Raw genomic sequence first — 16,829 nt, 5'->3', positions numbered from 1 at the left:
TGATTTTTGCCCCCCCCTCACATAATGTACATTGTAAAATTTCTTAAATAAAATACCCTAGAAATAACATAATTGCCTCTGCTGTGAGGGAGGGTATTGAATTTGACTGTCAATGTTGTGGTTCATGCCCCACACTTGGCATACTGTTTTGTAGGTAGTAGCTGGTAAGCAGCCAACAACAAGGGAGGTATATTACCAGTACTACCTGCCTGGGTGCCAGGAGGGTTAGTAAGCCAGTACTTCAATGGTTGTCAAGCTGCACTCCTCTAACCTAGGTAGCTGTCTTTTCTTTCTGCCTCATCCATATGTGGACTACTCACATTCATAAAATCCCTTTGTCATACACAATACTTAACAAAACTTAACTCAAACAGCTCATTCTTAATAACTCTAGATTTTCCAGAGGTGAGCATTATGCACTAGCCTTGCCTTTTGGTAAAATGTGAGGAGCATTAGACAGTAGTCAGCAGGAACATTTAGGCAGGAGCATTAGGTAGAAGTAGTAGGTAAGCACATTAGGCAGAAGCATTAATAAGTAGTCAGCTGGAACATTAGTAAGAAGTCATCAGAAACATTAGCTAACAGCCTCTGCAAAACACTGCCCTGAAGTTGCCTTCTGCCAGTAGCCTGTAAAGGGTGAGGCACTAAAGGCTACGAAGCAACACTGGAATTCAAGAGTAATGGAGACTTTTGCTGTGGCCACCCCTCTGAGGGAGTTCCAGGAGGGAACAGGCATCAGTGATACAGAAAGAAAAGATTTTATTGTTTACCTGTTTTTTACACAAAAAAACATTTTTACATGAATAAATGAACAAGTAAATTTCCATAAAAAATACCTACAATAGTACCACAGAAATCTTTTCTTCTAAAACAAATTATAATAGCAAGTGTGGACACCTGACACCACACCCAGATGAGAAATGCACTTTCTCTGATGTGTGGATGATCGACATGTATGGTATATTTTCTAGCTGTGGCGATGAGTTGCTAAAGACTTCTATGAATAATTGGTGTTAGCAAACATCAGCTAGGATTTTAATCAGAGATGGGACACTACAAATCATCTTGTTACAATGGGAGCAGTCTTATAATGATAGAAGACAATGGCAGCAAATTAAGGGTAAAGAGAGGTATCAGAATGCGACAAAGATTCAATATCTATTCATTTGATCTAAATCTCAGTAAAAGCCTTTAAGCTGAAGAAGTAATCAGAAAATGAGAAAATGGGTTTTGACATTGAAATATCTTTCCAAATCTACATAAAAGGAGCAAAAACCACATACACAAACTTATGCATAGGACTAAGATAAAAAAAAAAAAAGCATTAAACAAAAACCTTTCCATACAATTATGTTTCATGGACTCATTTATAACATTAACAGAATAATGGTAATAAACAACTGACAAAGTAAACTCTGACACACCACATTGTGAAGACTTGCTGTAGAGGCTGCACCTAATCTCTTTCCCTTATTAAAAAACAACAGAAAGCATTTGTCTAAATGGTTTGAGCTATAGGGTAGGAAGAATTACAAACATGAGCTTGCCCCACTTTGGCTGAGATGTTCTTCATGTCAAAACCCATTTTTACAGCATGGCAAACAGAATTATTTACCTTTCCAAATTAAGCAACTTAGCTGTTATCAATGACAACAGGAAGAATGGATGAAATGCACAGACCTACCCAAAAATTCCAATCCAAACATTCATTCCGCTGCAATTACAGTGATCCGCAAACAAGGACACAAACTGTGCATTCCAGCAGTTGTGTCACTTAAAAAAGATATGCTTGACAAATACCCAACCCTTTTAGATACACTGAAGGCCTTCATAAGGTTATTCATCTCTATAACAATAGGTATATATGAAAGATAAACACCACTGAAGCACTGTTTGCTATATTTCAAGGGAAAAGAATCTGTCAACAACCTATGGCTATCCCATGAAAATCTCAGTATGAATAGACTTCTTAAAGATTTCCACCTTCTTTTTAAGTCCACCCACTGAATTATCCAACACAATTTGGAAAAGCTTAGTTTCTAACAGGAGAGCCAAGTGTTTTTAAGTAACAAGTATGAAGCAATATGCTGAAACTCAACATGTTGGAAAATCTCTGATTGATGAAGAAAAAAGACAAATTCTTAACCACTATAAGGTGCAACCAACAAAGTCTGGGAAACTGAGGGAACATCATAATGATGTTAAAAGAAGGTTTACCGATCAATGAAGTGGTGCTCGATAAAATACAAACATGACCACACTAAAATGTACGTTTGCCAGTCACATGAAATTCACTGGAATAATTAAGGAAAACTGACAAAGGTGCCCTAAGATTCATGTATGCCTTCACTGACCTTAGACATCTTCAAATCAGTTCCCATGATGAGGCTCTTTTAAATACTTTCTGTCCTTGGTTGATTGTCTGAAGTGGCACATGGAAAATCACGAGCAAGACTCAGTCGCATTTCTTAGTAATCCAGTTCTTTACAAGGCATTAATATAGATTTCTTTAAAATTACTAAATCAGATTTTTCAGTATTTACTAAATACAAAAAAAAGTCTGATGCCTCTCTGATAAAATGCCCTAACTGGCTTTATTACCCTGTAAATAAAAAGAACCCTTGATGGACCTGATAAATCAGATTACATAAAAGACCATTAATCATTCAAAATAAGCATCTGAGACTGAAAAATGTTATCATCATGAGGGTAATGTATAATAAGACTGGGGGTGTGCATTACAACCATCATGTTCACCATAGCATCATAATGATAATATCATGCTTCATCTTCAGAATCTTGATTAATACCCTTATCAGACCTTTCTTCAGCCAATAACCTGGCTTTACAAAATTTTGCTACTGGTTTAGAAAGTTATGAGATGTAACTCAAAATTGTTACCTAATCGATTATCTTTAACAATATTATTGTCAAGGAAGTATTTCCAAAAATGGAAAATAAAGGATTTCCATATTTTAAACATAACAGGGATTAAAATAATCTTACAGATGTTAAAGACCAACTCAACATTAATCATTTATCATAAAGTACAAAACCATTCCTCTCTTTGTACCTGATGATCTATATATATTTCATTAAGGGCAATTTCATTCTTATAGCAAGGCAGAATTGAGCTTCCCTTGGAGATAAACCCCAGAATTGTACAAAGAATGAGTGTGGCCCTGTGGAAAAGTACACTAACCATAGATGTGGACAACCTTCAGTCATGAACGAATTGCAGTTAAATCACAAAATCAAGGATCAACTTTCATCACAGATGCCTCATTACAGTAAATTTCAAGCATTCTTTAATTGTTACAATGTCTACAGTTAAAAGCAACACTCCATGGTGACATTCTTGAGACTAAAAGATACTTGAATTTTTTTCTGTTCTTTCCTCCTTACTTCAGAGCAGTCATCAATGACTAAAAAGTCTAGGGCAAAAAAGCTAAAACTGATTATGACTCATCACTACATTTGAAATAATCATTACATGCAGATCTACAATATGCAGATTTCATTTTTCAAATTTATCACAATATCAAACAACCTCAGGTAGGTCAGCCATGTTTGTAACTATGCCTTTGGTGTGCTGTCTCTGATTGGGTCTGAATACCAATCAAACTTTTTTCTTGGAAGAATAGTGAATCACAGTAATGATATCTTGGTCTGAACACTAACTGGGGCTCATCTACAAATCAACTAGAGAACCAGGCAAAGGTGAGGCTTCACTACAGGTAACTAGCTCACTCAAGACAATTTTCAAATCCCAGTACACCATTTATCTAAATAAAAAAATTGACAAATCTGGGTGTATTCAACTGATAAAAAGGATCACCCCAACACTCATCTCTTGCTTCACAAATGAAACATTCTACATGGCCATACACAAAAATATCTAAAAAAATCTGATCTATTGCTTGTTAGGCAGTCATGATGTGAGATGGGTTTGTGCTACATACCAAGAAGCTCTGGCTTTATGGTAAGATTTTGGTTTCATTCTTTTGCAGTTGCAAACAATAAAACAGCCAACTATACCTAATCATGGGAAAGGCCTCCAATAGAATACATTTTGCTTATCTTGTCCTGGATAGGATTTTGGTCACTAATATCCTTGGCCTACGATTATTCTCTGAAAAATGCTGTCATGAAATAAAACTGAACTCACAGAGCAAATGTAATAAAATTCTCAGCATAATTCTGACACTTGTAAGTTTGTTCTTTTGATTATCTCTTTATATATGGGTATGTAAACATTACATGTATCATAAATGGAGAGACGTAAATGGGTACAACCAGCCATCTTCAAGAAATCCCACAAAACGTTTATGAGTTTTAAATAACTGCCAAAAGAAAAAGAGATTTTTCATGCCACTAAGCAACTAATAAGTCAAAATTCATGCTTGCATCACCCATCAAAATCGTTTTCCTACATTTTGGAAATGAAAGGCAAACCAAGGTGCTGCTTTTGGAATGTGCAAAATGATACCAAAGCCATGAATGTTAGAATTATCATTATCATACAACCCCAGTAACCTTGTTAAGCACCTTCCATAGCAAGAGTACAGAAATTAACTTTTCTGGATCAAGCATTTCCTTGAAAAGATTTTACTCAATTCCGTCCACTAATTTACTGCCTTTGTTTCTGGTGCTATCTTGCTATTGCAGGTAGAGGCAATCTTAAATATATACATTTTTTTCCATGCTTGATTGCTGTTTCCCACATTAGCAAGGTAGTGCCAAGAACAGATGAAGAAAAGCCACATTTGCTCATATCCATTTTTAAACTGTCATGTTTAATGCACCAAAACTACAGCTCCCTATCCACACCAGACCCCACAGACCTTTCCATAGCTTACCCTCACAGCTTCACATGCTCTGCTTCAGTCATAAATAATAATAATAACAATAAAGTTTTTGCTCATATTCAACATTTCCCGCATTAGCAAAGTAGTGTCAATGACAGATGGCTGAGCCTTAAGAGAGAAAAATCTTCACTTGGCCCCTTCTTCATTCCTTCCTTTGGAAAAGTAAAACAGGAGGGAAGGATTTCCAGTCCCCTACTCCCATTCCTTTTAGTTGCCTTCTACAACATGCAGGGAGTACATGGGAAGTAATCTCTCTCTCCTATCCCCTGGGATAATTATGAATAATAGTATTAACAATAATAATATGTATAAATGTATATGTCCGTGTATGTATGTATACGTGCATGTGTGGGCGTTTATGTATATACATGCGCATGTGGGTGGGTTAGGCCATTCCTTGTCTTTTCTTTGCGCTACCTTGCTGACACAGAAGACAGCAATTAAGTATAATGAAAAAAATAATAATAATAGCCAGGTGGAGGTTAAAGCAAAAACTGTATGGGGCCATTTCATCTCTGCAACTATCACAGCTGTGGATCTTCTTTCATTAATATATAGAAAGAATAACCCTAAAGGCACACAAAAAGGTGGTAAATTTATTTTTTTTTGAGTCATGCTTACATCAATCATTCACTGTGTTATGAAAGGTTACCAATGACCAGAATTCTGCTAATGTGATCAGGTAACAGGAAGGTCACTTGCCGTAATATCAATAAAAAATTCACAATTTCGCTAAACCTGTACAAAGTTATTTAGATATCCGAACACTAAAATTAATGAGAGATGTTGAGGATAGAGGTCATTTATATTCACTGACAATATACATAATAATTCAGCTGCAAATCATGAGATGAAATGTACATAACACAACTTTGTACAACATTGTGGATTTTCAATTATGTTATCTGTGTCATTTTGTTAACAAATAACATTTCAAGACTATATAAATGTGAATGTGAAGAGTCAGTTAATGAATTATGCATCTGATCAGCATTCTGTGACAAGAACTGGTATCTAAAATTCTATTCCCTGTAATGCTCTCAAAAAAAATTTTTGAAACAGCCGTAATGCCTAATTCATGCATTCACAAGCTCTCAGAAAAAATACTTTACCATTATAATAACATAATGAACATGCTTGAGAAAATTTCTCACAAAATAATTCCCATTTTCCCACAAAAGACAATTCATGTATCATAAAAGTTACAATTCCATTCCACCTAATCATAGTTTTCTTTCTTTAGATATACATAACAGCAGTTTGTCAATAATAGGAATGATCATCTAAATTCAATCACCAATGCATCTTACAAGAAATTCCAACAAAATTTTTATTTTCACGAGTAAGTTTAACCTTGATGCTATGCTCACTCAAGCGCCTTAAAACAATTCTCTAGATTGTACAAAACAAGCACAAAGAATCTATTTATCTTAACATAAAGTGAGATGTTCATTACCAGAAGTTTCCTTCATTAAAATTCTTAGCCCTTGTAAACAGATGAAATGGACACAGCACTGCAAAACAAGGTATGGTGAATTCTGTAATAGGTTTGAAATCAATTTTGTTTGCATGAAATAGTATTAGTGCTATTTACATTCAAAGGAGTTAACAGAGTCTTAATCTGATCAGTATTCAAAGCCATCACATAGCATCCAAAATTCCTTACCCAGCAATTTCTAATTAATACTCACTCAAAGTTGGTCGAATGAAAATACTCATTCCTAATGATAACATAGTAAACATGCCTGAGAATGTTTTCTCACTAAAGGAACTTTATACACATAAATTCACATAACGATTTCACACACCTGTTTTGTCTTCAAATAAAAACTACCAAAATCTGTCTTAATGAGGAATGATAAATTCAATCATGTACAGCTCATAAAGAATAATCTTCATCAGCCAACCAAACAGCTTTCATAAGTCTGCTTCCGATGCTCTGGTAATTAAAGTGCCACAGCAAGCCTTCCATCATTCTGGTCTGTCAGACCTGGATGACAAATCAACAGAGTGCCAAGAATATAGTGTCCAGGTCACTTAATAGGATATAACTGTTACTCCTGGACATTTGATGATATCATTCAAAAGGGTTGAAGGACATAAACTGGACACTCACTAACATAAAACATGTGATAAAATTACAAACAATAATTGCCCTACATAACAGTTTACTAAAGCCTTAAATTATCAATAGATTTGCTCGTATATCAATTTTCTTTAATTACTTTTCATCTTACTCTTACTCTTTGTCATATACTTTGCAGAACTGCCGTTTTTCTCAGATGAGGATGATATTTTTGCTCCTGATGGACATTTGGGAACAATAGTGAACAGCATTATATTTAAATGATCGCAAATTTCCAAACACACCTCTTGGCAATATTTGATAAGGTCACATATGACATATACCTGAAAAGAAAGAAAACTAAGTTAAACCACAAAAGTATCATAATGACCTTTCCTTACCAATCATATTCAAAATAACATATTCAGCTTGTCTCACAAGGTGAGGCACAAATAACTTACAAAAATTCAATTACTATATGCATCTCTTCACATTCAAAACCACTGCAAATTAATATTCAGATACTTTGTAACCATGACTACTTCAAAATTTCATGGAAAAAACAATATAATCCCTTTAAACTTTACATGTAAGTTCATGAAATAAACATCAACTATGTCACAGCAGCAAGAATGCCTTCACTAACTAATTCTAACCAAACCTTTTCACTGGTATAATCACTGGACTAGAGTGATATTTTATTACTTTTAGTGTGTAAATAAACTTTAATCCTACACAGTTCCTAAAATTTTTCCCTTTAATGTTACAACTGACATTCTTCCTTGGTTGTGGAAGCAACATGGAAGCTAGGAAAATGAAAAATGGCAAGGATGAATAGTTATACCAATGAATATTGCCATTTTGCAAATCTCCATCCCCTGCAGGAGTAAGCAGAAACTGTTTTTGTATGAAAGTGGAGAGATACTGCATGTGTAAAACCTTATCATACAGAGCTCTTTTATAGGATAATGCAGATAGCTGTTCTTCATATGTCGACAATCTTCATTCTAATCAATCTCAACAATCTTCATTTTAATTAAATGTTATGTTTTAACTACTAGCACCATAGCAATTACTCTGCCAATCATGGTGTTATAACCCTATCTAGCAGGCTGAAAAAGAGGTCAACATTATCTTGAATATTAAAGAAATGAAGTGATATGGTGGTCTATCTATATCAATAATCGTAATTTTGTCTTCCTGTGGAAAATTTTATTTTGCCTAAGCCAGAACAATAAGGTGTAAATGCAACTAGTTCTGTACCAAAACAGCTGTTTTCTTACTTACAAAAAGATACTGAAGTGAAAAATGCAACAGTAAACACTAAGTGACAAGGCATCCAACTTAATTTACCAAAAATATCACTGGATTTCCTGAGATTGCTAAAGAAATGAAAGGTATTAATGAAATGGAATGCATTGCTGGTGATGCAAATATAGACAAGACGTTAATGAGTTGGTGGATTCTCATTGTAAGGAATTATAATAAGTTGAGCTCATGCAACAAGCAGATTCAACAATAGAAACATATAAAGAAGAGGTGTTCCTTGTTGGTTAGGTGCCATACAGCTCACTATATTACCAAGCAAAATCATCTAATTTCATACCACAGTTTGCTACTAGAGATAAAAAAGAAAAAGCACTGGTACACCCTCTGATGTCTACAGAGATACATACAATTGAAATGTAAAAACTACAGACTAAAAGACCATTTTGCAATTCTTCATGTCTACTTCCAACCTTACCAACACCAGCACTTATATCAACGCCAATGCTCCGACTAACACCACCATTACAGCCCTCCTGCTCCACCGGCAAAAGCATCAAGGAGGCTTTCAAACCTTTCTGCACCAGCACTACACCTGCTGAGCCCTTTACTACCAACAGAAGTACTACACCAACTGTATTCTCCACCATTACCAATGACATCTCTACCACCTCAACATGTCACTAATATTTCGTCAGCCTTCAGCTTCTTCAACTAATCAAATTTTGAGTCAATAACAGAGAAGACATCATCATAAATGTCCATATGTCAAGGGTGGTAGGGGCTACCATCTACATCTTGGACTTGTGGGTGTAAAAACTACAGTGAATATGCTACTTGCAAAGTACCCTTGAACTGAACCGCACAGTACTGCAGTTTTTCAAACCTTTTCAAACATTTTGTAAAAAATATCTAAAACAGGTGCCAATGGACAACTTCTGAATGTAACCTTTATTTTTTCACAGGGTTAATATCATTACAGTACAATCAACTTAATGTAAAGAATTAGTGTCCACTAAAAACATTGTCCAACCCCCATACACTTTCAGAGGTGATACACAGCTAAAGCATATGATACTCTCAGGGTGAAATCATCACACAGATAGTTGCCGTGACATTTTTTATCAGTATGAGAACCTGAAACCTAGCCTCAAAGTGCATCAGATTATTTTGAGGGAAGGAAGTTCTTTCTTTACTATTATTGGCTGCCACTTCATTTTCGGAATTTCACTTGTGCATTCTGTATTCTTCCAAATGTACTTCAAGATGGTTGGCTCTTACCTAGAATTTCGAAGGAGGACAAAGCCCAAATTCTTGTTTGGAAGCAAGAAAATGTGGGTACATGTACAATTTCTAGGTGCACTGGGCAATCAGATTCCATGATCAGGCAGCTGCTTCCTGCAACACCTCATCAGTGCCTCACCTTACTCATGAGATCAAGATCCAGTGGACCCAAGACACTGACTTAAGAGTATTTCAGGAATCTTGCCGATTCCATGCACAGACATCTGCAGAAGGTAATCTAGCCCAAAGGAGAGATGATAAAAGACTAAAATTTGTGTGTGACATCAGCTTTAAAAATATATATGTGGGGAGACAGAAAAGGTTCTTGCAGGCACTGTACAAGGAAAAATGAAAAATCCTTCCATTCCGGTGGGTACATTTTGTGTATAAGCTATGACTTTTGGGGGGCCTTAAAGATCAAAACTGGCTTCCATGATTCAAACACAATAACTGCACTGAGGCAGTGGTTGCCACCTGCACTGGTATGCAAAAATGCAGGACGTTCCACCACATCCTCTTTCTCCAGTGTCAAATGTTCAGTTTTGGTGGCATGTGTGTCATCTAACACAGCCTTTCAAAACAACTCATTATAGATTTTATCTGCATGGAGCCTATTTTCATCAGCAAGAGAGGTCAATTTCTGATGATGTCACTTTACACTTTCCAAGTTAACCCTCATTGAAAATCACAAATTTTCTTAGAATGTTGTGTTTATTACTGATGCACCACATCCAGCCAAAATATACTTGCCACAGGGGATGGCATATCTAAATAAACAGCTAAACTTTTTGCTGCTAAGTGCAGTTCTATATGATACACCAACAGTCCTGTCAGATGTGCTGAAAACACAACTTATAAACAGCTACTTCAAATTTCTGTTCTTTAGCATATGTGGTCATTTTCTTTAGACTACTCCCACTTACCTCTTGATGCAAAGCAAAACTTATTAGTTTTTGCTTTCTTTACAGCCAACATGGTCTATTTACTTACAACAAATTCAGCTGCACTCTACTTTGCTGTAAAATCACTGTATAATTTTTCTAACAACTTCAGCTCATACTTCAGGATTAAGAAATATGTATGTGACCCTACATCTTCCATTCCTTAAGAAAAACAAAGATATAAGTGAACTGTGCCATCCTTCCCATTAATTTCTCTACTTATTATATTTCTTATATCAATACCATTAACACAATATTTTCTTTCTAAAAGATGATCATATACACTGATGTGTAATGATAGTCTTAACGCTTTTGTTAAATAAATTACCCAAACATTCTGCTTTTTTTAACCACAGTATGTTCATATTTCGTACATTAATTCTTCACTATCAAGCATAGGATCATGTGAAGACATATCTTGTCCTAACCCTTATGTTCACTGACCTCAGCTAGGATACGCTACATGGCATGAAACTCTACATGTTCTGTACTTTGAGAATAACTTCACCTGCTTTAAAATTATCATTATTATTATTATTATTATTTTGCTTTGTCGATGTCTCCCGCGTTTGCGAGGTAGCGCAAGGAAACAGACGAAAGAAATGGCCCAACCCACCCCCATACACAATGCATATACATACACGTCCACACACGCAAATATACATACCTATACATCTCAATGTACACATATATATACACACACAGACACATACATATATACCCATGCACACAATTCACACTGTCTGCCTTTATTCATTCCCATCGCCACCTCGCCACACATGGAATACCATCCCCCTCCCCCCTCACGTGTGTGAGGTAGCACTAGGAAAAGACAACAAAGGCCCCATTTGTTCACACTCAGTCTCTAGCTGTCATGTAATAATGCCCGAAACCACAGCTCCCTTTCCACATCCAGGCCCCGCACAACTTTCCATGGTTTACCCCAGACGCTTCACATGCCCTGATTCAATCCACTGACAGCACGTCAACCCCGGTATACCACATCGATCCAATTCACTCTATTCCTTGCCCGCCTTTCACCCTCCTGCATGTTCAGGCCCCAATCACACAAAATCTTTCTCACTCCATCTTTCCACCTCCAATTTGGTCTCCCACTTCTCCTCGTTCCCTCCACCTCCGACACATATATCCTCTTGGTCAATCTTTCCTCGCTCATTCTCTCCATGTGCCCAAACCATTTCAAAACACCCTCTTCTGCTCTCTCAACCACGCTCTTTTTATTTCCACACATCTCTCTTACCCTTACATTACTTACTCGATCAAACCACCTCACACCACACATTGTCCTCAAACATCTCATTTCCAGCACATCCACCCTCCTGCGCACAACTCTATCCATAGCCCACGCCTCGCAACCATACAACATTGTCAGAACCACTATTCCTTCAAACATAGCCATTTTTGCTTTCCGAGATAATGTTCTCGGCTTCCGCACATTCTTCAAGGCTCCCAGGATTTTTGCTTTAAAATATCTGAACTTAATCATTTTTTAAGTCAGGAACCACCTATGACCTATTGTCTTCAGATTCATGACAATGGCATTCACATATCAAGACGACATCTCAATACTGCAGATACATTATTCACATATAGGGAAAATCATATCTTCAAACGCCCTACTAGCCATGTAACACATGCAAAATATATCATTTTGTACTTACACAGACAACATAAAGTAGAATTTGTTCTGGGATGGGACAATTAAAGTACTGGTTGAGGAAGAGGGCACCAGGACCAAGAAGAGATGCATCAGTGTATGCCATCTCGCTCTTTGTCATATGAGCAACCTGCAAAAAATTGAATGAAAATTACAATACAAGTAGTTTGCCAGCCATGACAGATCTATCATGTACAGTGTGTCAGCATTTATACACTTATCACTTCATAAGATCCAAAGCTAACAACCTCTCAGGCAAATGTGTTGTCATAAGATTCAGAAAGATAAAGTCTTTTGTTCCATCTATCTTAAAATCATCATTAACTTAAGTTCCCAAGGTTCTGGAATAAAACCTATGCCTTTAGGCATAATCTGGTCCCTTGCATTAACTGCTGCAAACTGGCAGAGGGTGGAAATGGTTGATATAATAATCTCTTTTTTCTGATAACCTAAAAAAAAGTGTTTCATGAGTTTTTTGTGCAAAAATAAATGTCTGGACTAAATGCATACATTTGAATTTCACCATCCATTAAGACATCATGATCTAACTGGCCTAGCCATGCACCTACCTCATAAACCTTAACTAAATGTAAATAATGAATATGTTTTTGTACTAAAATTTATCAGTTGTGGAAACTCTTTTGCCATGACGACCCCCTTAAGGGAGTTCCCTAAAGGAACGGAATCAGAGATATAGATAAACTGATAAGACAGATTGGTAGAAAGAGAGTATATTTTTTTGCTCATTTCACAGATTTCCATCAACCTAATTACAATGTAGCCCTTCAATACACACAAATACTGTTTTGGCTGGATGTGTTCTACTGAGGATAAGAAAAGACACATGACATCAGACACCAAATGGAGGGTAGTAAGTAATAATCTCTGTTTCTCTCAACTATGTAGAAAATACAGTAACTGTAGTGGAATTTCATTTCATTCTGTACATTTTTTTATACTTTATTGCTCCTTCCCATGCTAGCAAGGTAGTGCCAGGAAACAGATGAAGAAGGGCACATCTGCTTATACACACACACACACACATCTTTTCTTTTCTTTCAAACTATTCGCCATTTCCCGCATTAGCGAGGTAGCGTTAAGAACAGAGGACTGGGCCTTGAGGGAATACCCTCACCTGGCCCAATTCTCTGTTCCTTCTTTTGGAAAATTAAAAAAAAAACGAGAGGGGAGGATTTCCAGCCCCCCGCTCCCTCCCCTTTTAGTCGCCTTCTACGACACGCAGGGAATACGTGGGAAGTATTCTTTCTCCCCTATCCCCAGGGATAACACACACATATTATATATATATATATATATATATATATATATATATATATATATATCCCTGGGGATAGGGGATTAAGAGTACTTCCCACGTATTCCCTGCATGTCGTAGAAGGCGACTAAAAGGGGAGGGAGCGGGGGGCTGGAAATCCTCCCCTCTCGGTTTTTTTTTAATTTTCCAAAAGAAGGAACAGTGAATTGGGCCAGGTGAGGGTATTCCCTCAAAGGCCCAGTCCTCTGTTCTTAACGCTACCTCGCTAATGCGGGAAATGGCGAATAGTTTGAAAGAAAGAAAAAAAAAATATATATATATATATCCCTGGGGATAGGGGAGAAAGAATACTTCCCACGTATTCCCTGCGTGTCGTAGAAGGCGACTAAAAGGGAATGGAGCAGGGGGCTGGAAATCCACAGACAGACACATATATTGACATGTACATATTAATACTTGCTTGTCTTCATCCATTTCTGGCGCTACCCCACCCCCACAGGAAACAGCATCACTATCCAAGCTTCAGTGAGGTAGCACCAGGAAAACATAGCTATACATATATCCATACACACATACATACATATACATACACATACATTCAGAACATATCAATCAATATTTCTAATGACTATTACTCTCACAACAAAAACAATAATTGTACTGTAATTTTATCTCATTTTGAACATTCACATTTTCATGACACACTATTACTGTACCCTCTTTTGACTAAACCAAATATCATATGTAACACAGAACCTAACATCCATTGCTAAGGCCCACAAAATTTTCCATGGCTTACCAACCCTGCATTACATTCCCTGGTTCAATCTAGTGCTAACAACTCACCCACATATACACTATCAATTCAATTAATTTTATCCAACACACATCTCTAACACTCCAGCCTTTTATCATCTTGGTCTCACCCTCCCCCTTGCTCTCTCCACTTCAGACACATTGATCCCCTTAGTCAATCACATTAATGGGTATCACATAAATGAAGCAGTGGCCCACTACTAACAGTATAAGAAATGATAAAGGCCCTTTATTCAACCACATTAACGGGTATCACATAAATGAAGCAGTGGCCCACTATTAACAATGTAAGAAATGATAAAGTATCTACAAATAAGAGGCCAATCTCTCAGCAAGAGAAATGGCCACAAATATACAAAAAAATGAGAAATCCAGATATAAACTGACAAACGTTCTGAGGTTCATAAACATTGCTGAGTCTTCAGATGTGTGGTAGACCACTCAGTACAGCTAAAACGTGAATGTGACAAAAAATGAAAGATGAGAAATGGGAACAGAATGCTATAAAAGGCAATTTTCTTCAATCAACAACAATTCTATTCTGCATACATTAGTCTTTCCATGATAAGGTGGGATCATCTGAGCATCTAATATGTATGTGAATAAAATTCACTCTACCAGTATTAAACTTAGTTGCCTGTAATACACCAACTGTTAATGTCTATCAAATAAATCCATACATGACAAGGATGCTCTTTCCATCTATGAATCATATATTGACAAGGATGCTCTTTCCATCCATGAATCATTTATTCATTATACAAAACCTTTTCTTATCTTAAGATGCTCTTTCCTTCCATGAATCATATATCAATCATACAAAACCTTTTCTTATTTTAAGACAAAAAGTCCCACTTGTAATATCATTGTTACAATCATCAAAAACCAGCTTTCAGTTACATACTTACAACCAGTCTATTGGTGATGCGCGCAGATACACAGCCAAAAGTAATGAGATATATAGTTGGATTTTGTAGATATAAACCCTCTGGGCTCTTCCAGGCTATAAGGATTGCAGGAGCAAGGATAAGAATTAACGGAACAACTGGTGACAACACACTTGTACCCTGAGAAGAGATAGAAAAAAATTAACAGTTTATGCTATTTTGAAGTACTATTGACCTCTAATACTTATACAGTGCCAAGGCTTAAATAAAAAATTCAGGTAAATCAACATATACATTATAGAAAAAGGTGATAATGACAACAGTATTATTGTAGGCTGTTTGTTAGTGAAAGGGAAACAATGAAAACCTATCTGATAAGGAAGAAAATGAACAATGTATTACAAACCATTTCATATATCAATCATATTCCAAGTGTATGCTACACTAATGAATGAGGACGGTTCAGCACTCTCCAGGGGTATGTGCATACACTACATGAATGAGGAAGGTTCAGTACTCTCCAGGGGTATGTAACAGTATGTAGTCCATAGTAAAATTCATGAAAGCACCAAAGTGAAGAGGGATCTAGAGAGAGCTATGTCAAATTATTGAGTAATACAGATAATAATGGAATTACCCTTAACAAAGGAAACAGGTAATAAGGAAAGAGTGCATCCTGAAGTGAAAAAGTAAGGAACAAAACAAGGTTGGAGAGACAACTTGGAGTGATGACACTGCAATGTTGGTTAACTTTCCCTCTTCTATAAGTATTTGGTTTTTGCTCCCAAGAGCTGGCTGCTTATGTGCCCCCCATCACTAGCTAGACCATGCAATATTCGGCAGGATGCTGCATCACATGATTATTGTGTGGCCACTGGCAACTCAAGGGTGGGCCATTTTGATAACTGTGTCTTTCCATATACCTTGAAGCTTTGGAACTCTCTACCCTCTCATGTCTTTTCCAATAAATAAGACCTGGAACAATTTACAAGAGATTTTGCACTTCCTCAAAAAAAAAAAAAAAAAAAAAAAAAAAAAAAAATTTCCTTTACAAAATTCTCTCTATTTCGATTAAGGCCTGGCCTTGATGTGGACTTTTGTCTATGACCGGGGGGGGGGGGGAGAGAGAGAGAGAGAGAGAGAGAGAGAGAGAGAGAGAGAGAGAGAGAGAGAGAGAGAGAGAGATGATGATGATGATGATGATTAATGAATGTTCTTGGCAGAAAATATGATGAAGCATATGAACTGTGGGCAAGATTAATGAGTGACAGTGTGTTTGCACAATGTGACATGTATGGGATCAGAAAGAAATTAACATGTCTATGGCAATAGATAGAAATTAACAAACAGGTGGTAGAATGAGATTAAACAAACCATTTAAAAGAAAACGGCAAATCAGGTAAAATGCAATATCAGGAACCTTATAAATAAAATGAAAAAGAGACTCAAGAAAAAACTTAAATGGAAGTAAAATGGAGGGAAAGAAAAAAAAAAAAGAGTGAGGATAAACTGACAATGTTACTAAGTATGTAGGTCACTGAAATAAACAAGACATTTCAGTTTGGAATAAAGATATCAAAAAAGAAAATGAGATAAACAGAGAATACACAAATAATCTGAATTTAATATTGGCAACAGAAATGTGTAAATTAAGGAGGGACTGTATTGATATATTCATCACTATATAACATGGTTGTTATGGAGAACCTCAAGAAAACAGCTCATTAATGGTATATATGCTTATTACC

The 16,829-nt window shown here is 36.4% G+C and overlaps 1 protein-coding gene across 5 annotated transcripts in view; it reads right to left on the bottom strand.

The window, feature by feature from the left end:
* Positions 1-742: 742 nt before the first annotated feature.
* Positions 743-16,829, bottom strand: part of bbc (choline/ethanolaminephosphotransferase 1 bbc) — a 35,263-nt gene continuing 19,176 nt past the window's right edge. For all 5 annotated transcript variants that reach the window (XM_071690164.1, XM_071690166.1, XM_071690162.1 and 2 more), the window contains 3 exons: positions 15,103-15,261; positions 12,107-12,232; positions 743-7,277 (listed from right to left, as the gene is read on the bottom strand). In XM_071690164.1, coding sequence (XP_071546265.1) covers positions 7,086-7,277; positions 12,107-12,232; positions 15,103-15,261 — 477 coding nt within the window. In that variant the 3' untranslated portion in view covers positions 743-7,085. The remainder of the gene's footprint in view (positions 7,278-12,106; positions 12,233-15,102; positions 15,262-16,829) is intronic.

This window comes from Panulirus ornatus, chromosome 48 (genome assembly GCF_036320965.1).
Source record: "Panulirus ornatus isolate Po-2019 chromosome 48, ASM3632096v1, whole genome shotgun sequence".
Classification (NCBI taxonomy): domain Eukaryota; kingdom Metazoa; phylum Arthropoda; class Malacostraca; order Decapoda; family Palinuridae; genus Panulirus; species Panulirus ornatus.
The sequence above is the reverse complement of the archived record's forward strand: the minus strand, read 5'-3'. Positions and strand labels throughout refer to the sequence as shown.